Source organism: Prionailurus viverrinus, chromosome A1 (assembly GCF_022837055.1).
Source record: "Prionailurus viverrinus isolate Anna chromosome A1, UM_Priviv_1.0, whole genome shotgun sequence".
Classification (NCBI taxonomy): Eukaryota; Metazoa; Chordata; class Mammalia; order Carnivora; family Felidae; genus Prionailurus; species Prionailurus viverrinus.
In genome coordinates, this window is record NC_062561.1 from 157,440,138 (window position 1) to 157,464,569 (window position 24,432).

At 37.4% G+C, this 24,432-nt stretch overlaps 1 protein-coding gene and 1 long non-coding RNA gene across 7 annotated transcripts in view; one reads left to right on the forward strand and one right to left on the reverse strand.

The window, feature by feature from the left end:
* The first annotated feature begins 582 nt into the window (after nt 1–582).
* LOC125165856 (uncharacterized) lies at nt 583–7,303 on the forward strand. The gene is made up of 5 exons (XR_007152248.1): nt 583–916; nt 1,279–1,483; nt 1,995–2,172; nt 2,894–2,950; nt 6,488–7,303. It is a non-coding gene; the product is annotated as an uncharacterized LOC125165856 (long non-coding RNA).
* The window catches only part of MCTP1 (multiple C2 and transmembrane domain containing 1), a 531,315-nt gene continuing 511,441 nt past the window's right edge, over nt 4,559–24,432 (reverse strand). For all 6 annotated transcript variants that reach the window (XM_047859238.1, XM_047859221.1, XM_047859213.1 and 3 more), the window contains 4 exons: nt 20,558–20,667; nt 16,483–16,592; nt 7,567–7,664; nt 4,559–6,588 (listed from right to left, as the gene is read on the reverse strand). In XM_047859238.1, the coding sequence (XP_047715194.1) occupies nt 6,517–6,588; nt 7,567–7,664; nt 16,483–16,592; nt 20,558–20,667 (390 nt within the window). In that variant the 3' untranslated portion in view covers nt 4,559–6,516. The remainder of the gene's footprint in view (nt 6,589–7,566; nt 7,665–16,482; nt 16,593–20,557; nt 20,668–24,432) is intronic.

A 24,432-nucleotide genomic window follows, 5' to 3' on the forward strand; every position in this document is an offset into this window, starting at 1 on the left:
TTAATCAAAATGGCATCTACTGGATTTTTAAAATATAAAGTATATCTGTGATGCCTGGGGGCTCAATTGGTTGAGCATCCCACTCTTGATTTTGGCTCAGGTCACGATCTCACGGTTCACGAGATCAAGCCCCACATGGGGCTCTGTGCTGTCAGCATGGAGCCTGCTTGGGATTTTCTCTCTCCTTCTCCCTACCCCTTCCCTGCTTATACACACACCTAAAAATAAATAAACATTAAAAAAATAAAATATAAAGTACGTTTCTAAAACACGCCATTTTTCTTCAGTGAAGGATATAATTAAATACAGTACCATCTAATGTAGATCTCAAAAAAATATATGTGGACTGTATGCCTCACCCCACCTTTGATTGTGAATCATTTTACTGATCATTTTACTCATCATTTTACTGATAAATGCTGCTTCAGTCTTCTAAGCCTCTTCCAAGTAGTGTTTAGGGTGGAGTCATTAGGAAGATTCTTAAATTGTTAAAGATTAAACTTCTTCATGTAGAAACCTTGTGGAGTCATGATAACATAGCTTCACTATGAGCCTTTTCTGATTTTAGAAGTATTCATGGAACCTGAAGAATTACTTTTCTGATTGTTTTTTTTTTTGTTGTTGTTATTGTTTTTTTCAGATTCAACACCAAAAAAAGCAGGGAGAAACTAAGACTCAATCAAGGCTGTAGCTTAAATGCATTTGAAGGGAGTTTACTACTGTGTTACTGGGCATTTTTTTTCTTGTATCATCAACAGACTTGGAAAAAACTCACTTTTTACTATAGATTTTATTCTATACAACATTAATGCAGATACAAGCAGCCAGTGTCTACTGAGAGAATTCTTACCCTCTTCTCCAGAGCATATTATTTTGCACCTCTTCTGTGAAGGCTAGGAGAATGATTGCTTGTAAGGTACTATTTTAATAGTACAATTCAAAATATAATATTTTAACAATTACTTTATATGAATTCTGTGGATACCTGTAATGTAACCATAATGCAGTGGTGAGTATTCCAGTAATTGTTTTTGGAGGGAGATTTCTCACCTGCTTGTCCGGTTTGTCACAGTCACGGGAAGTTATGCGTTATCAAGTACTTCTGTGTTCTCCGTATCAGCTTCTAGTACCACGAGAGGGGTGTGTACCTGCTGCCCCACCCCACAAGAGTTAGTGTGCCTGACTCTTGGCTATCATGTGCCAGATGTTTTGTGCTAACCCCCCAAAAAGGTTTTCTCTGTTAAATCTGAAAATGCATTTTTTTTTTTTATCCTACAGGGAAATTTTTAAAGTAGTGTTCAGTAACTTCAAATGAATAAGATGGACCGTCACATTGATCTATTTTAAAACTACTCTTTCAAACATATGAAGTATTTGACTTTTCCCAGTGGGTTCCCATGTACTTCAAAGACCCTGCTGTAGTTTGCTAGTTCTCTGTGTTAATAGAATCTTCCATGTAAGAGTTCCACATCAAAGGCAAGGAGTAAGTATACCATTGTGTAAGATTGGGTCAGAACTTGGGTCAGTTACCTATCGTGTTACACAACAGAGTCAACAAAAGCACAAACATTATCCCTCTCTGTATAGTAGAAAATAGACACATAAGTATCAAATTTTTCTGAGAGTTTATAAGTTCTTGACACCAATAAGTTGTTTTCTGTGATTTCAGTATTACAGGTTACACAGATTTTGTCTTGTCACAAAATTTTGCTGTACAAAGGAGGAATGTTTTGTGCGAATGATGTAGAGTTTAGTTGTAAGGTTTCCAGTTCTCTGAATGGCTTTATTAAAAGATCTCTGAACTTGGGACACACATGGGTATTTCCTCCCTCTCAGCCCTCTTCTGTAGTCCAGCTGCCTCAGTAATTACTCTTGACTGTTGTCTCAGGTGGGTCTCCTGTAATCAAGAGACACTTAAGCATGGTTGGGGCCAGGTGTGCACCTTTCTCTATGCTGTGAGCCTTCCCCTAAACTTGTTACCATTTGAATTTTAGCAAAATAAAACGTCTCAAGTTGACTCATGCCTTTGTGAAGCTTGTCTTTGATAATAAGTGGAACTGAGTCTATATTATCATCTTGGCACAACAGCAGCAACCAGCCAGCTCTTGGAATCTCTCATGCTTTCCTCCTAAGAAAACAAGAGGTGGTTTGCATGTTCCTTCATTGACTCAGGTTGGTCACTCCTTTTCTCTCTTGAAGGAACACTGAAGAATCTCCAGCAGGGGAGAATTATGTTGCATTTTTACTTTTGCTACAAACTGAGAAAACTTTGGCACAGCTACTTACCTATTTCTGTTCTCCTTAATACAAATAAAACATTCATCTTAATATACTAATGCTGTTAATTGACTAGAGCAGAAGAGCAGTGCCATTAGATACTTTTTTAAAAACGGAGTTTAACGATTGTTCAGTAACATTTGGAGACACAACCATCATATAGATAAAAAACCGTCTATAGAAATACTGCTGGTGCATTTGAAGGACCACTTCTATGCTATTAATTTAAAATGCAAAGGAAGAAGATCTTGATAAATTGAAATCATTTGAGACCACTTACATATTTGATTATTGCACTTTTTTGATTCCAAGCACAAATCCCCTTGGAAATGTGGGTATATAATCATTAACTGCCAGCAAACCATTCACAGTGGTGTTAGTTTCTGCAGCAAGTGACCACTTTGGACATTTAATGTTTGGTTGTTTTTTGTTTTTGTTTTTGTTTTTGCATAGTATTCTTATATAACAAGAGATTTTGTTTGGTGTTTAATCTCAAAGATTCAGCTGAAATAACTTTTACAATGTGACTGCCACTGTACAAATGTAGAAACTGAGTCATAAGAGATAACATTTTCTCTCCAAAAAAAAAAGAATGGTTTATGTTTTTTTCTTTCAGTGAGTTACATCAGTCATCCTGGGAAAGAGAATTATAATTGAAAGGAATGACACTATTGTAAGTATTCATTACATTTTTTATGTAGTTTTAATTCATACTTGACTGAGCAATTAGAAAAGTCTGGTTCCAGATACTCTAATCAAACAAATGAATTGGCATCTGTATATATACACATACTCACATGACATTTAAAGCCCCAGAATTTAAATAAGCATCACTTTAATAATGTCTGAAGCTCTTGCAAGAAATATAATGGTGGCTGTCTTTACTCTCTTACATAAAACTTCTGCATAAGACTAGTTAATACAAAATTAGACCACTTACAGCATTACAGACATTTGGATATTAAAATGGAAAAATAAGTTCCCATGGTCCCTGGGTAAGAGAGTTTACTACTAAATTTTTTTCATTTTTAAATATAGAATAAAGTTCTATAAAAGATACTTTCCAGAAACCTGTCAATTAAATTTTCTTCTTACCTACTTTAGCTCCAGATTTGATTTTAATATACTGTCATTGGTTGGATCATTGCTTGTGACAGGCAAATCATATAATTAGGTACTTAATAAATGTATCACAAAGCAGAGTTGCTTAAAAAAATCTTTTATTTTTTAATTTTTTAATGTTTATTTTTGAGAGAGAGACAGAGACAGAGCACAAGCCATGGGAGGGGCGAATCTGAAGCAGGCTTCAGGCTCTGAGCCGTCAGTACAGAGCCCAACGTGGGGCTCGAACTCATGAGCTGCAAGATCATGACCTGAGCTCCAGTCAGGCACTTAACTGACTGAGCCACCCAGGTGCCCCCCCCCCGCCCCCCGCTAAAAAAAAAAATTTGGGGCGCCTGGCTGGCTCAATTGGTGGAGCATGAGACTATTTGATTTCAGGATTGTGAGTTTTCAGAGCCCCAGTTTGGGTGTAGGGATTACTTAAAAATAAAATTTTAAAAAAATTTTTCAACTCAGATTATCCTAGTGTATTCTATGGTTCAAATGTAATTTGTAATCCCTATAGCATCTGTCAGTTTGAGTCTGTGGAACAATACCAAAATGAACAAGTATTACATTCTTTTTATAAATGAAAAAGAAATTTAATATGCTTTTCTTAGGAATTACCACAATTGGCAATAATACTTTCCCATGTGAATGACCTTTAGTGAGTTTACTCACTAAAAGATACTGAGGAAGGTATTAATAGTTGACAAGATTACTGTCTTTAGCAGTCTAACACCTATTTGGAGTGACATTTAATCTCTTAAATATATCTTGACATATTTACATGGAAAATCTTTAAAAACTAAAGTTAAACAGCTTTCAAAAGGCAAAACTGTACCTATGTGAGAAGGGGAAAGAAATAGTTAAAATTTTATTAGACACAGTTTCTTCTTTTCAGCCTGTGAATGTAGTACTTTTGAAAGCAGTGAAGATCGCTCTGAATATCATTTCATGCCTCAAGATAGTTCTTCCTCTTCTATCAACTTCATTCCATGCTCAATCCTTTAAAGGCATTGAGTTTCATACAACAATAGGGTTTTGGCGAAGGTCCTATGTGTGCAAACCAAACCAAGTTCCTCTAAGTGAAGTGTCATTTGTAAGAATATGCAAACAATCCTCCAGCATTCCTCTCTCTACCACCACAGGAAAAAAAAAAAAAAAAAAAGAGTACAGATTATACTTAGAAAAGAGTTTTTTTATTTAATGCAGTGAATGTGTAGTTAACATTACCATTAAACTTAACATCTGAAAGTTGGTAGAATGAAACAAAAATTGGGCATCTGTTAATGGTTACTATGCACTAGGTACATCTGAAGTTGTACTATATCAGGCTTGTAGACATTTGAGTAGACACTGTCAGCACACAACATAAATTTCGCATAAGGTATAATCAAAAGGTATTTTGAACAAATTAGCCCATCCATAAACTTTCTGTAGTAGCATCAGCTTCATGGAATATTATGTCTAAGTAACAAACAGTGATGGTGTGCAGATATAAGCATGTCATTATAAACATGGTGAGCTAAATAGAGCATATTGAGGTCAAAGCCTTTCTGTAGAAAGGGAATTTAATTGACATTCTCTTTCAAGCATAGTGTATAAACAGATCAAAATAGTTATATCATAAGAAATAGTATTTAACAACATAGCTTTAAAATAAAAATACTTTAAAAATTAGCTTTGATGAGATTAAATTTATTTTTTTAAAGAAAGAATCTTCCTTTAGAGTGAAATATATATATATTTCTGACTTTTCTACATTTTTCCATCACCCCCACCTTCACCCTATCCCAGTTATTAATAAAGTAGTGCAAAAACATTTTCTATAGCATTTTCACCCAAACTTAATCCTGTGCCCGGTCAGGGAAGTAAAACATTCTCACCAAATTATTTCTCTCTCCAGAGGTATACTCCCTTGATTTATCAGGGAGTTAGGTACAAAAACTACCATAAGTCTTGGGAATGCAATTTTTAAGTATAGATTCTATGGTAAGTATTGAAACATTTTTGTAAAGACAAACTCCCCCCACCCCATAAGCAGTTGTATCTTTTTTTTTTTTTTTTACAAAATAGGTTTCATGCATTCATATTATCAAGAATAGTTTTTCTATAAATGAATATAATGAAACACTAGCATATCACTTAGCACACTGCATTCTCCTTTACATTAAAATTCACACTAACAAAAATTATACTATGCATTAAAGCATTTCAGTAATTTAATGAGAAAGCAGATACTTTGTGAGAACAGTTGAATAGTAAATATTTTTAGATGCACAGAGACACCAAAAGCAATACGGATTTAGTTTGCTAGTATTTGTGACAACTGAACTGGGTTGCTAACCCACTAACTTGATGTAAATTAAAGTAGTGATAGTATAAAAATTCAGATAGGCAATCATTTATAAACCTGGCAGTATTTACGTGTAGTCCTGTAGAGATTTTAAGGTTTTAGATGGAATGATAGAAGGTTTGGAAGTTTTCTTTGCAGAGTATGCAGGATTATCTTGACAGAGTGACTGTACCTTCACTCATTAGCTTAAAATGAGCCGAGTCATATCTTTATAATTTGCACAGGAATGAATGTCAGGATCTGAAGTAGAACTACTATGTTAAATTGAAATGCATCTGTTCTATTATTCAGATTTTGGGATCTCCCTTCTCTCTTGAAATGTATAAAACATAGAAAACTGTAATGGATTACTTAGCAGATAAAAAATAGTCACATTAAAAAAAAACTTTAAAATCAAATTGACATTTACATTTTATGTAGATTTAATAGAGCACAGCTGAGCATTTAATGTGATATTCTAGTTCTTCCACTTGTAATTAGAGACGTGTATATCTCCCAGTGTTACCATTCTTATATTTGTTGTTTCAGTGTGTTGTATTATTATCCACAGCCACCAAGGCTTTCACACAGCAACAGCTAAACCTTTATCAAATTGAGTCTGTACAATGGAAGTATATTTTCAAAGACATATGCCTTTGTACACTATTTACAAATTCTCTCGATCATGATAAAAAGACAAAATAAATAAAAAGCAGGAAGAAAGGAAATGCTGCTGAGGCTGAAGGCTTTTTCTTTTATCTTCCCAAACAGATGCTGGTCTCCTCAGTGCTGGGAGCTGACTAGCCAAGATTGTTTTTCTTCCTTTTACATGGGCTATGAGAAGGATCTGGTTTCAGTTCTTGGTATTGCACCTGTTTAAACAGAGTTCAGAGAAAGACTGGTCAGGTGGTCATTTTCTGGCAAAGGAAGGAAAAGCAAAGGAATGAGAGACTGTGTTTGGAGTCAGGGGTGGGAAGAGTGCTCACCCTGGAAGCTGTATGAGATCTGCAGCTGGGATGCAGAAAACAATAGAGTGATACAGCAAGAATCAGAAGGGAAATCCTGCCAGAAATTACATGAGAGCCCTGATGTGAACTTTGGTTAATAGGCTGGGTCTTCACTGTCCGTAACACAAAGCAAAACCATCTTTATCTGTTTTGAAAGACTGGATAACGGTTCTTTGCAATTTGTTTGTTTAATACAGGCTTAATCTCCCTCCAGCCCACTCTCCTGTCTGACACCAAATCAAAAACTCAACTGAAACAAAAGAAAAAAGGTATTGCTGCCAGTAGCTTTAAGATTTCGATTAAAAACATTTTTCATTCATTCTGAAAATAGTTGATGATTAATGGGCATTAGTTAACCTCAAAGAATTTTAAAGGACTGAGATGTGCCCCAGTCTTCAAACACCAGTTTTTCTCCCTGGCCCCACCCCCCACTAGTCTCCACGCAGTTTTAAAACTCAATCCCTGCAGATTATGCAAAGAAAGGTTTTTCACATGTCCTTTGGCACTTCTGCTTTCATCATCTATAGTCCCATTTCCTCCCTTCAGGTAATGGTGACTTCCCTTCACAAACTCCAGCTGAACCTTCCTTGGAGGAAAATTGCCCCGAAGAGCCCGGGTAGGTTTTTGATGTAACTCTCTCTCTCCTTTCTCCACTCCCCATTCTTTATAAAATTCTTCTTGGACAACACCCCAAGTGGGCTACTTTCCTGAAAGGCAAAATCTGCTACAGGCCTTTTTCACTTTAATTGGTTCTTCTAAAACCTTTGAAATTAAAAGAATTAAAAGTTAAAACCCAAAGCCATACAACATTAAATAGTAGTAATAGTAGTGAAACCTACATACCACTTGTACATCTGAAGGGACTCTGGAAAGGAAGTCAAGTAGTTCATTGTTATCGATTGCATATGGACTCCGCAGCTTTTTTGTAAATTTATTGATACCTGAGAAAGTGATAGATCAAAGATGATTGAAATCTCCAGTTAGGAATTAATCATGTACATTTTTTATATGTCGCAGTGACTTAAAGATCTGGATTAAGGTGCTCTTCAGTCTTAATGAAGCAGTAAACCCTTTTTTCTTCTTCCCTCCCTCTCCTGTTTCTTTCTCTCCTTTCCTTTGTCCACTTCCTCCCTCCATCCCCACTCAATGGCTGCTCTGGTTTTCTCTTTGTACTTTAATGGCTTCTTCCCCCACAGGAAAGACTTTTTATCTGGAAAACAAAAGGCAGTTGGCAGCACCTTGCACTGCTGCATTTTGCTTCACCACTCAGTCTCACGTGACTAGAAGCCCTGTTTTAGTGTTCCATCTACTATGAAACTTGTCTCCTTACATTGTTTTCAAGGCAAAAAGTCTGATTTACTGGTTTTCCCTTTTTCAAAAGATAAACCTTATTGGGTTTGGGGTTTTTTTTTGGCGGTGGGGGGGGCAGGGAGGGTGTTAATATGCAAACTAAATGTTTAGAAGATACTTGTCCTTGTGGGGTTTTTTTTTCCCCCCTCAAAATGACCTGAAATGAGAGTTTACCACCAGCTTTTTAAAAAAATGAACCTCTTTTAAAGATGGTGATGCAAGAAGATCCTGAACTCTCCTCCCACACATTAGGTGCTGAGAGAAGGCTTATGTCAACGCAGGTAGGAGAGGCTGGACACAAATCTCGTCATAAACCTTACCTCCAGCATGGCAACCCATAGTCAGGAACGAACTAAAAACCTGTAGCTTCTCCCTGAGGACTGAAAGGTTTGAACCCCACATCAGACACGCCAGGCTTTTAAGACATGCACCTAAGAGAAGACTCTCCAAAACATCTGGCTTTGAAAAACAATGGGGCTCGAGGCGCCTGGGTGGCGCAGTCGGTTAAGCATCAGACTTCAGCCAGGTCACGATCTCGCGGTCTGTGAGTTCGAGCCCCGCGTCAGGCTCTGGGCTGATGGCTCAGAGCCTGGAGCCTGTTTCCGATTCTGTGCCTCCCTCTCTCTCTGCCCCTCCCCCGTTCATGCTCTGTCTCTCTCTGTCCCAAAAATAAATAAACGTTGAAAAAAAAAAATTAAAAAAAAAAAGGCTCATGTCAAGGCTACAGTGCTCTGAGAAATGGCTCTTAAAGGGCTTGAATGCTTGAAGTCACCCCCGCGCCCAATATAGAAGCAGGTAATTGAGGGGTGCCTGGACTTTGTATGGGAGAGGCTCATTTGCTGGTCTTGGAGCATCAACTCGAGAGGCAGGCACACATTCAAAGGACAGCTGGAGTGCTCTGAGGGCCAACAACAGGGGGTGCCATCTTTGTACTTTCCCTCTGCTTTGCTCCAGCTGGTGTGTGCCATCTTCATCCTCTCCCTTTGCCACACTCCAGAGTGTCAGTACCTCCCTGAGGGAAGCTTTGACACATGTATGGTGCCCCAGTTTTATGTCTGGTTTTACTTCTAGGAGGTGGCTCAATATGGTGACGTAGGATGATCTTGAACTCACCTCCTCCCATGAACACACCAAATCTACAGCTACATATGGAACAGTTCCCTCTGAAAAAGACCTGAAAACTAGCTGAGCAACTTCTTCACATCAGGCAACAAGGAAAAGGCCAAAGTGAAGTGGGTAGCAGAGGCTGAGACACGGTCTCCACCCCAGCAAGGCAACCCACAATCACAACGTAACTCACAAACCCGGAGCGTCTCTCTGAGGACCAGCAGGTGATACCTTGTGTCAGGCACCCTAACTTTTAATTCCTGCACCTAACAGATGAGCCCCCAACACATCTGGCTTAGAAAACCATGAGCCCTAAAGAGCTGTAGTGAAATGAGAAATGGCTCAAAGAGCTAGTGTGCAGACTCTCTTGCCCCAGGGTGCAGCACAGAAGCAGCCATTAGAAATGCACCCAGACTTTAAGAAATGAAGATCTTTCCTATAATCTTAAAGCTTCAGCTGGAGGGGCAGGGACCTGCTGGGACACTCTTCTGCTTGTGGGTGACATATTTGCACTGTCTGCCTTGTAAAGCTGGTGGGTGCCATCTTTACCCTCCAACTGGCAGGCACCATCTTCACACTCTCCCTCTGCCACGCTTCAGAGCACCAGCATTTCCTGGACGGGAGTTTTTGCACACATCTGGTGCCTTTGCTCTTGTGGCTGCCAGCAAGGGGACACCCCTTGATTGCTGGGTTCGTTAGGCCAGTATTGCTTCCATTCCTTAGTTGCACAGGACTCTAACAATCAGACCATCCTTGGCAGACGACCATCCCCAGGACACTGTACACATAGCAAAGGGAAAGATCCTCCCAGTTGCTCAGAGAAAGAAGCCTATTTGCAAGCTTTGGCCCTCTGGGCCACCTTCTGCTCCGGCACACTTAGAATAATGTGTGGGAGAGTTCTCAGGGAACAGAGTCCAGTGGATACGGTCTTTGCACTCTCTGCCTCACTAGAGCTCATAAATATCTCCCTAGGAAGGTGCTTATATCCTTGTTTGACACCCTTGATTTTTTGTAGCTGCTTTTGGTGGATAAGGTGCTACTTGTGTTTCTGAGTCCCACACATTTCTATAGTCCCAGGCTACAACACACGTAGTCTGTGAAAGAGAACTATTTGTCCTGGAGCTGCAGGCCTACATGACAAGCTTTAAGTTTGGCATACATCTACAAGCTTAGAGACGTGCTCTGAGGAAGTGAGTGCAGCAGGGTGTCATCTTTGTGCTGTCCCTCCACCTCACTACAGCTCCCTGGCATCTCCTAGAAAGGAGTTCACACACTTACCTGGAGCCCCAATTTTAGTCACTGTTTCCCAGGGGATATTCTCTAGATAACCTGGTTCTAGTGGCTAGAGGGGCTTAGTGCAATCCCAAAGAAATTATAGATATATATTTGCATTCTTTATATATTTATATTTACATAAATTTATAAATATACATAAATTTATACGTGTCTGTATGTATATATATATATATATATACATACATATATATATGTGTATATATATATTTATGTGTGTGTATATATATATATACATACATACATATATATGTGTATGTGTGTGTGTGTGTGTGTGTATATATATATATATATATATATATATATATTTAAATTGCATTCTTTAACAGCTGCTGCCCGAGGGTTTGGTTTCCAACCAGCCTGAATCTAGGTACTAACTGGTCTTGGCACACCATCAACTACAAGGAGCTATTAAAATAAGCTACTCAGACAATCAAAAAGGTTAGAGAGACAACCAAGAGCTAAGGCAGGGTTGAATAATAAGGTTCACCTCCTAAACAAGGCCAGCCTTTCAAGAATGGGAGAAGTGTCTTTTCATCTAATGCACAGAAAACAACAGTCAAGGCAAATGAAGAAACAGGAATATGTTCCAGAGGGAAGAAAAAGATAAAAATCTCTGGAAAAACCTTAAGGAAAATGGTATGTAATTTACCTGATAAAAGTCCAAAGTAATGGTCGTAATAATGTTCACCAAATTCAGAAGACTAGATCACAGTGAAAATTTCAAAAAAGAGATGGAAAATATAATGAAGTACCAAATAGAAGTCACAGCTGTAGAATCCAGTCACTGAACTGAAAAATACATTAGAAGGGTTCAATAGCAGACTAGATGAAACAGAAGAAAAGAATAGTGAACTCGAATGCCTGGCAGTGGAACTACCCAGGCAGAGGAGATTAAGGGACATGGGGCAAAACCAAGCATACTAACACAATAGGGGTCCCAGAAGGAGGTGAGAAAGACAAGGGGGTTGAAAACTTCCCTAAACCTGGGAAGGAAACAGGCATCCAGATCCAGGAAGGCCAGAGAGTTCCAAATAAGAGGAAGGCAAAAAGACCCACACCAAGGCATAGTTTAAAAGAGAAAAGGTAAAGACCAAAAAGAAAAGTCCTAAAAGCAGCAAGAGAAGATCAACTTGTTAAGTAAAGGGAACCCCCATAAGACTATAAGATTTTTGTCAACAGAAATTTTGCAAGCTGGAAGGGAGTGGCACAGAAGCTGAAAGAGTTCATCACCATGAAACTGGCCTTACAAGAAATGTTAAAGGGACTACTTTTAAGCTGAAAAAGGATGCTAATTAGTTAAAAGAAAATATGAAAGTATAGATCTCACTGGTAATGGTAAATATATAGTAAGGGTAGTAGATTAATCACTTACAAAGTTAGCATGAGGGTTAAAAGACATAATAAAACTACAATAATTGGTTAAGGGATATTTAAGATTAAAAGATGTTAAATGTGGGACACCTGCGTGGCTCAGTCAGTTGAGCATCTGACTTCAGCTTACGTCGTGATCTCTCAGTTCATGAGTTTGAGCCCCACATCAGGCTCACAAGCTGTCAGCACAGAGCCCACTTCGGATCCTCTGTACCCCTCTGTCTGCCCCACCCCTGCTTGTGCTTGCTCAAAAATAAAGATGTTTAACATCAAAAACATAAAACACGTGGATGGAGGTTAAAATGTAGAACTTCAAAATACATCCAACCTTACAACGTTACCAATTTAAAATAGACTGTTATAAGTTGTAATATATAAGCTTTATGGTAACCACAAGGCAGAAAGCTTTACTAGATACACAAAGGATAATAAAGCAACCAAAGCATACCACCAAAGAAAGTTATGAAATCACATAGGAAGAGAGCAAAACCCATCTATATATATGCTGCCTAGAAAAGGCTCATTTCAGATAGAAGGACACAGAAAGTGAAGGAATGGAAATCAAAAGAAAACTGGGGTAGCTATGCTTACATCAGACAAAACATACTTGAAAACAAAAACTGTAACATGAGACTAAAAAGGGCATTATGCGATGATAAAGGGGCCAGTCCAACAAGAGGACAGAGAATTTTAAAGTAGTTATACAGCCAACATAGAAGCACCTAAACATGTAAAGTCAATATTACCAGACATAAAGGGAGCAATAGCAGTATAATACTAGAGTACTTTAATACCTCACATCAACACATAGATCATCCAAGCAGAAGGTCAATAAGGAAGCAGTCTTAAATGACATGTTAGACCACATGGACCTAACAGACATGTATAGAACATTCCATCCCAAAGCAGGAGAATATGCACTCCTCTCAAGGGCACATGGAACATAACATTCTCCAGGATAAATATGTTAGGCCACAAAACAGATCTTAATAAAACAGATTGAAATCATATACATCTGAAAAAGATGAAAAAACCACAATGGTATTAAACTAGAAATCAGTTATAAGAAGAAAACTAGAAAATTCACTAATATGCGGAGATTAAATAACATGCTACTGAACCAATTTGTCAATGAAGAAATACCACCTTGAGACAAATGGAAATAAAACATACCAACATGTATAGGGTACAACAAAAGCAGTTATAAGTGGGAAGTTCATAGCAATAATGCCTACTTCAATTAAAAAAAAAATCTCAAACTAACTTTACACTTCAAGGAACTAGAGAAGAAAACAACAGACAAAACCCAAAGTTAGTAGAAGGAAGGAAATAATAAAGTTCAGAGCTGGTTCTTTGAAAAGATCAGTAAGATGGCAAACCTTGAGTTAGACTTACCAAGAAAAAAAGAAGATTTAAATAAAATCAGAAATGAAAGGATATGTTAAACCAGAAACCACACATGTATAAAGGAGCATAAGAGACTAGTGTGAACAATTACACACCGACAAATTGGGAACCTAGAAGAAATGACAAATAAAGGTGGTAATAAGCTCCTTGGCATTGGTCTTGACAATGTTTCAGAGTGGACACCAAAAAGCAAAGACAACAAAAGTAAAAATAAACAGGACTACATCATACTAAAAAACTGCACAGCAAAGGAAACCATCAATAAAATAAAAAAGCAACCTACTGAATGGGAGAAAATATTTACAAATCTGATAAGGGGCTAATATCCAAAATATATAAAGAACTAATACAACTCAACAGGAAAAACAAAAACACAGTCCAATTAAAAAACAGGCAGAGGATCTTATTTTCCAAACAAGACCTACAGATGGCTCACAGGTACACGAAAAGATGCTCAACATCACTAATTATCAGGGAAATCAAAACACCTTGAGTTATCACCTCACACCTGTTAGAATGGCTATTATTCCTGTCAAAAGACAAGGAAGAACAAGTGCTGGCAAGCTTGTGCAGAAATAGGAACCTCATTCACTGGTGGTGGGAGTGTAAACTGGTGCATGTGGAAAACAGTATGGATAATCAAAAAAAAAAAAAAATTGAACCACCCTATGTTCATACAGTTCCACTTCTGGATATTTAGCCAATGAAAACAAAAACACTAACTCAAAAAGATAAATACACCCTCCTGGCACATGTTCATTGCAGCACTGTTTATAATAGCCAAGACATGGAAACAACCTAAGTATCCACTGACAGATTAAGGAAATCTTGCCATTTACAGTAACATAGATGGGCCTTGAGAGCATTATGCTAAGTGAAAAGAGTCTAAGACAAACATCTTATGATTTTACTTATATGTAGAATCTAAAAAAATAATAAGCCAAGCTCATAGATTCAGATTGGTAGTTATCAGAGGCAGGAGGTGGGAGAATGGATGAAATGAGTTGAAGGGGTACAAATTCATGGGGATGTCATGTATAGATAGCATGGTGACTCTAGTTAATAATCCTGTACTGCATATCTGAAAGTCACTAAAGAGTAGATCTTAAAAGTTCTCACCATAGGAAAAATGTTTGCACTTCTCCATCTCTGGCAATGAGATTTTCAGAAAGCAATTTTCCTTTTAAATTACACAAAATTTAAATTTAATGCTTGCAAAAGATGCTGTGATTGACTTACTTGGATCACTTTTGGACTAGAGCAGCCAAAAACCATGACAGAGGAGCTATATCTACCCATACTAAGTTATTCAACAGTGAATCCTCTGCTCTTACCTGAAGAGCAAATGTCGTTGGAGGGCAAACAGGGGAAATTGGAGCTATTACAGAAACAAAAACTGTAATGGGATAGCAATGTCAAAACAATACACAAAACCAGAAGTATCTATCCCACATATTCTATGATACAAGGTAGAATTTCAGTGAGATAAGTCTACTCTGAAATTTATATTGCTCTTAATAAGTGACCAAGCATATTCACATATACAAAATAAATTAACAGCTTTATATGAAATCAACAAACCGAGCTGTAACTTAGAGGATCTTGGCTCTTCTTCAGGAAGTTCAGCAGAATAAACTTCTTTTGCAGTCTTGAATTTGGTCTGTCTCCCCATGTGAGACCCATGTCTTAAATTTCTGGTTAACATTTCAGCAATCACCTAGCACTAAAGAAATACTGTTCTTGTTTTATTTCATTTGATGAAACAAGAGGCCCAAACACATTCTCTTAGAATTACGTTTAAGACAGAGCTAGTGAGGCCACCCCAGGTTACAGAGCCAGATGTTTGCCATGGGCTCTGCTTTTTGAGAACGCTGGGGAAACAGAACCAGAGGTTCACTACCTATCACAGCTGAGATGGCAGTTCTGACCCTAAGTAGGTTAGAGATAATAAACTGCCACACCTCATGCCCTACCCTAATTCCTTCAATAAAACAGCATCTGTTTTAAATACCGAAGGAAAGAATGAAAGACCTTGAACATACATCAGGGAAGCAAGAAGAGTAGAAATGCTTCCCTCCTTGTGTAGTGAAGGTATATCTTATTTGAAACTGTTTAAATTATAACAAGGGAAAAAAGTAATCATTCCCCCCACTCCTTACTCAAGATGTAAAGTAAGGAGAGTGATGATAAAGGGTAAGAGGGCTGATTCAGGATATGACAAGATAGGCCAAAAAGAATAGGGAGACAGGAATCTGAAAACTGGAGGGTTTGGAGACCTCTGATCCCTTTTGTCACTTTTTCCAGCATTTCTTTAAAAATCTCAGAAAATAACAAAACATTCCTTTTCAAGTGTAAACGTGTGTTTTCTGGACTTAATACCCAATTTGGTTCTTTGCATTTTATATGTTTAATAATCTTAGGTGTATGCAGGCTGAGGGGGAAGTAGAGAGTCATACTTCTACTGAGTCATGTTTATGTATATCATTAATGTAGTTTTATAGGTTAGTACATCTTACAGAAGGACAATTTTTTTCAAACCAGGAATTTTCTCAGATAAGGAACAGAAGCCCTAAAATAATGAAGGATGCTGAAACTACCACCTAAGTGGAGTCTAGGTCCACAGGAACTATTGGCCTGCAGCATAACTGCGTTAAAAATTAGGACCAGAAAATACCACCTTTAAAGTGAACTTGCACAGAAGCAATTTTGTTTAGTATACATAAAGCAGGTTTCTTATTCCTAAGCAGCCTGTCAGTGCCAAGGACCCTTTTTCTGCCTCCTAAAGGTGACCTCTTAAATAGGCGACCATATATAGAACTGTGTTTACGGACACTTCCACAAGATAAAGCACCACAGCACAAAAGCATATTGTCCTAAATGCACCATATGGATCGAAATGCCTCTGTTTACGTATAAGTGGTGAAAATAAATCAGAATGGTATCTAGACAAAGCTACACTTTGATATATGAAGAATCTGCACAACTACATGTTTACAGTATGATGGAGCCTATGATGCCAGATAAGAAAAATGCATTTTGTAGGTAGACCTAAATCTTTATACTGTTGTGATTTTTAACTGACCTGTCTCTTTTCATCATGGAGTAGCTTCATGATAATAAATACAGGGAACTACTGACAGTATAACTCATTCCTTAAAAATAGTTTGTTCCTAGTATCTAAGGCAGTTTACAAAAAGAAAAAAAAAAAAAAAAAAAGGCTTTACTTACCCCAGACAAGGACAATGTATCTCAGTGGAATGAAGTACAGGATGACTGTGAACACACAGAGGGCTACAATGGCCAGCCAGCTTAAGAATGGGACAGTCCAGTTGAAAGTACTGAATAAGAAATTAACACATCAGCAATCTGAGCACTTGATACTTTTTTCAAGCAAAGATTAAAATAAATGTGATTCTAACCCACACTCTGGACTAGGGATCTAGTAAGACTGCATTTCTCTCTGGAATAGAAAGCAATTGTAGTAGACTGTCAGAGGACACAGGTTAGTCACAATCTGCTGAGTTTCATGAAAGCAGGGCCCAGGTAAACAAGGCTTGCCACCAACCCCTCCAGATTGTCCCAGGTGACTTCAGGGCCTCAAGGTGCACTAGACTCCTAGGTGGTTAAAAAAAAATTTTTTTAAATAGGTTTTTCTGCTTTTAAAACTAGTAGCCAATCTTGTTTTCTCCAAAATTTCATAGAGCAGAATGCCCCTGGGCCTACCATTCTTTCTTCTGTCAACTCACACTGGATTCCCGACACTGGAAATAAAATGTCAGCAATTGTCTGTAGACTTAAATCTTACACTGTTGTGTAAATCCTCTTGAGTTTAGAATTCCTTCGAGAAATACTCACTTTTCACTTCAGCTATGTTTCAAATGTAACTAGAAGTCAGGAAGGGGGAACAGAGCAGTTAGATTTGTAAAAATTCACCTGCCATCCTTGCCCTTCCCAGAAATACAGAGATAATTAAGAAATAAAGTCAGTAGTGACTCCTATTCTCCCTGTATTATTTCTGGCAAAGGAAAGCACATGGTAGATTTGTTGGAAAGACTGAAAATGGAGTGTAAGCTGGTAAAGTGGGTTACAGCAGGCCCTGCCTGATGGGTCTGCAGTGTTCCCATCCTGCTGCTGATTGATAATGTAGAGGGGTCAGGGAAGGCTGCAAGACTGAATGTTGACAGTGAGATAACATCAGAACAAAGAACAAAAACAGGATCGGTGAGGAAAAGTAGAAGAAGTTACAAAAAAGACAGTACGAGGAAGATGGGGAGGAATGTGGTGGGACAAAAAAGAAAATGACAGAGAAGTTTAAAAAGATGTAGAAAAGCAGGGAAATCGAACATGGAAATATTGCAATAGTTTAGGATTCTTTGTGTAGAAATTCTGTAGTGAATCTCACGGTTTTTAATGGAGAATGGCAAAATAATAACGGAACCATTGCATGGAGTCCACAATGTTGGGCATATAATTATGCCACCGTTTACAAGCATACAACTGCCTCAACAACCAGCCTCTGAGGAGGAACTAACACATACTGTTGAGTGACACTTTACTGCAGTTTAATGAAAAAAGCAAAAAAAGATACCTATGTTAGGAGCCTAGATTCTGTCATTTGACTTTAGACAAATCAACCTTTCTGTGCCTCAACTTCCCCCTTTAAAAATGAGGACAGCTGTTACTGTGGTGGACTGATACTGATGGCAACACATTTATGTGAATCAAAGTGATATTTTTAGAGCTAATCAACTCTAGTAGTCTATTGCAGTGACAAGGGCGCCAAAGACACTTCAGGAAAATATGAAATTATACATGATAGGGATAAATGTGAATGTTTTTAATTTTCCCTAATTTCCTGATAATGTATGTTATATGCACTTGGAGTGGGGTTTGTCCAGGGCAGTTTTTGCTCCTATAAAGGATGATTAAGAGATTTTCTTCCTATATTTCCCCTCGGCATAACACTGAGGTGTGAATCCTTAGCTTTGTGGGCATATACCTTGCCTTTTGTCTGTCTAGGGTCAAATGTTTCCTAAAAAAAAATTTTTTTTTCTAGTAAAAGAGGCACAATGAAATCAATCTGGTTGTCTTGTTTTCAGTAACTCTTGGGGTCTGGCTTTTCTCTTTGTTTCCTCCCCTGGCCAGAGTGAGCACCCTGTTTCACTGTCACCTGGTAAAGGATCGTGCCTTCCTTTCTTCACTGACACCTGTGCTTCCCTTGGTTCTGCCCACGTGTGGAGAGAACAGAAGGCTGAGGAGGGTCTGCTCGTTTTCCTGGGGCTCAGCTCAGAGCCATGCATCAGCACACCTCAGTGTGCAAGAGCACTGGCTCTTCGGTGAGAAAACCCTCCTGGGCAGCCTCCTGAAGGGCTCCCTATGTTCTCCTTTCTCCTCTTGGAAGGATAAATGGCAAGGAATCGCTACCAGTGTAGCTAATGTCAGAAAAAAAGACTGCCCTTTTCTAAATCCACAGTGCATCATGAAAACTAAATCTAGAATATGATCTTTCCCCAAAAAAGATGCAATTCAAGAAAGTTCTGGAATGATTATTTAGTAACAAGATGTGGTAATTATAGAGGCTTTTCACTTTTTACTTAATGATTGCTTCTGAATCTGCCTTCTGAATAGATGCATTTTATCTCGTGTGACCCCAGGGGACCTTCTCTTTTTTAATATTCAAAAAATTGTGCAGGCAAGATGGCTTCTATAAGACTCACTGGATCCTATGCCTGTTTCTGTACCTCAGCCTATACCTATACCTCTGTCTATACCTGTGGAAAGTTCCATAAAACTCAGTTTTTCCCAAGGCTGTTCCACAGCCAGGATCTGGTCATATCCTCCAACTGGCTCTGATGTTTTCCAACCAAGCATCTGAGGTCCCCAACCACCTAGAGTTACAAAGAAGCCTTTTCCTCTCAGGCATAAATTTGCCTGACCTCAGAGCTGACCCAGTGTCTTTATGGTATAAATGAAATACTTCCATCAGGTATCAACACATAGTGTACCTCAGAGAAAGGACAACACTCAAAAGGGAAATGCCCTATTTAATTTAGGACTTCACACTATGCTCCAGTGGAAAGGGTGTGCAGAACAAAAGAACATTCTTAGAAATGGAAATAACATGGAGAGGAAGAAGAAAAAAATGTGGGACTTGGTCTTCAGATGTCTGAGACTAAAGGCTGCTGTACATTTGGAGTAAAGGGGAAGCTATTCTAATATGATATAAAAAATGGAAACTCAGCACCTATGCATAAGTGGAAATGTATTAAAAAATTATACAAAATAAAATGCATTATTCCTTGAAACATGAAAAGCACTAGGTGAATGACTCACACCTTTAGTTTAAATAATTTACTCCTTTCAAATGTGTATGCCCAAGGATTCATATCTGTAGAACACTTCTGGTGAATAATAATATGAATAATAATGAATAGATACATGAAACTAGAAAATGTAGGTTTATCCAGATAACAGCACCCCTTGAATAGACTATTTAGCAATCATTATGTAGGCCAATTTTCACATACTTTAGTAGTATGGAACCTTAGTATATTTTTAACTGGGTCATTAAGACTTATAAATCCACATCATTGGATTTATAGACAGTTGTTTTTAAAAGTTCATTAGTAAATAAAACTATTGCAAGTAAAACACAAGTAATGTAAAATTCACAAGAATATTCTTAATATAAGAAAATTATATTCTTAATTTTATATTAGCTTTCAATGAAGCTGTATTTATTTTTTTAATTAGGAAAGGTAATTCCTTTTTTAAGAATTATTAAAACTATTAGTTTATTTCATCTGTAATTATGATCTCAACTATTTAAATAGACAAGTTAAAAAATATTTTTGCAGAGTGCTCTATAAAATATGATTTTTTAAAAAATTTTAGAGTTACTCGATGACAATATGTCAACCTATAATAAAATGAAGATGTGTCTTGATTACCTGAAATTCTCATCTAGTTTGGTTTATTTTTTTCCTATCACGATTTCATATTCCATTTAAGAACAAAGTCTTTCACTGTGAAAATGTGCTAAAATTTAGGACGGTGTTATTTCTTCAAAGCTACAAGTAGGACTTCTTTCCAACCAATATGTTCTAAATTTCAGGAAGGAAATTGACAGAACTTTCAGAAAACCAAAGACTGGCAGAAACAAAGTAAATAATGATGAAACTGAGCAATAGATCACCCAGAAGGAGTATCCCCTGCCAAAAAGAATGTGGCATTTCACCCTCTGAGAAACAAATGGACACTCTGTCCCACAGAAGGTCAGGGCTCACATGTCAGCATCACTCACTTCTTTATCCTTTCGCCAAAGGAAGCCACTTCATCTAGGATGTTCTGGACACTGATACAAACCTCCTGGATGGCATAGATTTTATTTATAAATCCCTTTTTTTCACTGTCCTAAAATACAATTAAGAAAAAAGAGAGATTCTGTGTGAGTAACGGTACTCTTCAGTGCTTGAATTCTTGAATTGTCCCTCTCTTACATTTTTAAACGTAAATAAGCTTCATCTCTGTGTATATATAAATGGATGCTTGGAACCGATAAAAATATCAGGGTGTAAAGGGAGATGGAGGACGAGGGGCATCCAGCATCATGGACCTATGCCAACATAAAGGTGGTTGCAAAGCAAGAGACTCCAATTCTGTTGATTTTGCCCTGATGAACAGAAACATTTTAGCCAGAGTTGGGGGGTGGGGGTGGGGAAGGATGTAAAGGTGTAGGAGAGAGGGCAGGTCTCAGAATAACCAAATCCGGAAGACCTGTGAGCAATGAAAACTGAAAGGGGAAAAAAAAAAAAAAAAAAAAAAAAAAAAAGAAAGAAAAAGACAAGGTCAATGGAAACTAATCAAGTAAACACTTCCTAAGTAGTAGTTTAGGAAAATCAGATGCAAAGTAAGCCTGGCCCATCTCTTAAGTGTAACAGTCCATACCTGATGCAATAGCATATGCTATTTTCGGGTTCTAACTAAACATTTCCCCCCCTCTTTGTGCTTCGTTCTTCATTTTAAAACTTGTCCTGGTTTTAAGCAGAGCTAGTGTGCTCCAGGGAATGGGTGGGTGGGATTGAGTGTAAAGCACCCAGAGAATGGTGTGAGCCTGGGGGAAATGTGCACATTTTGTAATTTTAGACCCAGAGAAAGAAATAGTGGTGGCCTTTCACGATTGAAATTTCTGCTTAGTAGCCTGGCATCACAGGCACTTGCCTAGGCTGTTTGGTGGAGACCATCCAACCCTGATTCCATGACTCCATTCCTCCATGCCAGCTTGAATATCTATGGAAATGTAGATCCAATTTCATTACTTTAACTTCTTTTGAACACTTCCACACTGTGCCAGAACACTTGAGACCTCATGTGGCAGTCAGTGCTTGCTGAAAGCAGCCAGAAAGCTAGAATAATAATGTCGTCATGTTGCACATTTACATACTGACTTTCACTTTAGAAAAGTCTCAAGCACTTTGCACTGTGAACATGGCTGGGCTGGCATCCTGCCACCTTAGAAACTGAGGGCAAATGAATGACAGGTGTATCTGCAGCCCCCAAGAACAACAGGCTACAGTGGGACTGAGGATATGGAGGCCAGTTTTAAACATGATCTTTAGATAAAAGTTACTTAGAGCTGTCATTTTAAATTTAATTCCCATGGGAGATATTGTCTTCATTATTCATTTGGCTTATATCAAGATAGACTGTCCAGACAATAAGGTAGATGCGATGCATAAGGCTCAAAGTAGACAGAACAATTAAGTACTCTCAAGGTCCCCACTGTCTTCAAAAGCCACCCTTCACTTACCATTACAGACATGAACGCATCAATTTCTTGTCTTTTTTCCCTCCCCAGTAATAAAGTCCATTAATTTCACTTCTGCAATTGTACACTTTAGAAAAAAATGGATATCCAGTGGCTCCTTCTGTTCTTTCCTAATTACAAAGTTGGTCTGTTCTAATCATCTCTATGGCCTTCAGTGTTTTCTCTCTCAAACACCAGCTAAATTCATTTATCTCTATGAAATAAAGTGCTCTTACAAGTATTTTTCTGCACACAGAATAAATCAAGCTAGAATCGAAGAAGGCTGGTTGCACAATCAAAATTCATTGAGAATAATGTCTTACCAGTTTGAAATGATCATGTGAAAAAATACTTTTCACAATAGCAATAAAATCCACAATCACTTAAGCATAACATTAATAAGATACGTACAGAATCTACATAAAGAAAAGAGAGATACTGTGTTTCTGCACTGGAACAGTGATTATTAAAAGAATGTATTCTTTTCTTCTGTTGAACATACAGGTTTAGTGCATTTTCAAGCAAATTCTAATGTGTTTGGAATGCAGTGAAATGGGGAGAATTTGATAAATTTGTTTGGAAAAATAAATTGAGTGCTATAGCCAAGAAATTTTTGCAAAAGAGAAACAATGAGAAGGCATTTATTGTACCAGATATTTAAGTAATTAAAATATGAAAGATGAACAGTGAGAGAGAGATTGTTTAATGATAAAGCACCGCATAAATCCACCATAAAGATGAAAGCAGTATGTTACTGGGTACTTGTGTCAACTATTTGTGGAAAATTATGTTAAATCCTACCTCAACAGACTCTCAAATCTACTTGAGATAGCCCAATTCTACTCAGATCTACCTCAAATAGCCACAAATACATTCTAGATTAATTAAAAAGCAAAACAACTAAAGGTGAATTATAAAAACAGAAGAAAATGTAGGTAAGTTATTTAGTGACCTTGGAACAGGAAATAACTTTTTAAACATACAAGCAGTAAAGGAAGTCACAACAATAATTGGTGGCAAAAGTTACATAAAATAAGAAACTTATTCTGTCAAAAATCCTCATAAATTTAAAAGGCTAAATGGGAAAAAATTTGCAACAAATATGACACATCAACGGATGGGATTTCCAGTATACTCAATATTGGAAATGTTGGTCTGAAAAGACCTTCATTGCAGTTTTTTTATTATAACAAAAAGAAAAGAAAAAACAGTGACATGTTTTGTGGAATTACTTATAGCACAAACAACTGACATACTACTATGAAATTACAAAATATTAAAGAGAATATTTAATGGCAACAAAAATGCTTATGACCAAATAGATATGGGGGGGGAGGTAAATGTGAGATAAAGTATAATAACTTTTTTTGAAATGGGTGGGTTGGAAAAAAGATGAAGAGAATGTGCCAAAATATTACAGGTAATAGAAGTTACCTCCTATAATATTAATAATTCTTAGCAATTAATGCTTTACTTTTATTTCACTGATTTCCTCCAATATCATAATTGAAGGGACATGAGTAGAAGAAATAAAGGAATTGATACTCATTGAGCATGATTTTAGGTGGTTTCTGTATTTTTTCTTAATATATATTTTTTGTATTCTTATATCTGTTTTAAATTATTTTTAGAAAGAAGTAGAAGATAAATACACACATTAAGCATTATCATGTGTTTTTCAACATGGCTCATTTAATCTTCATAACGTCATCCTACAATGTAGCTTTTTCTTCCACTCTACTGAAGAAGAAAGGAAGGATTGAGAAAAGTGACAACTTGGATTAGGACTATGATAGGCCAACTCCAAAGTTTATTCTCTCCAAAGTTTATTCTCTCCATAATATACCATGTTACCTTACCATCCTATCCAGGAAGGTTTCATTTCCTACCCAGAATTCCAGTGTAATAAAAAAGAACAAAAGACTTGAAAACATTTAGGAACTTATATTGTAGTCACCATGACCAGCAAGATAATAAAGTCAGGAAACTTGATTCAACAGTAGGAAGTGAAAGATGTGTTAGAAACCACCAGATGTAATGTCAATAATGCAGTGTGTAAATCTTAAATACTCGATCTTTGTTAGTAAGATGTGTCACTGAAAGCATGTACAAAGTCTTCTTAGTAGATACTTTAAAATTGATGTGCTGGTCTATGATTACTGGCTAAAGAGTTTTAAAAATCTGCTCATTCTTAATTTTCTGTTTTTTCTCTACTCCTACCCTACTACCCAACCCCTCATCCCCAAACACAAAAAAACAAAATAAGATGGCCTGTAATGTTGACAAAGTTTTGAAAAGCAAATGCTTTGGGATAAAATTTTTATTTTAAAATCTCTTTCATCAAGTCCTATATTCCTCCACTGTGGTCCCCA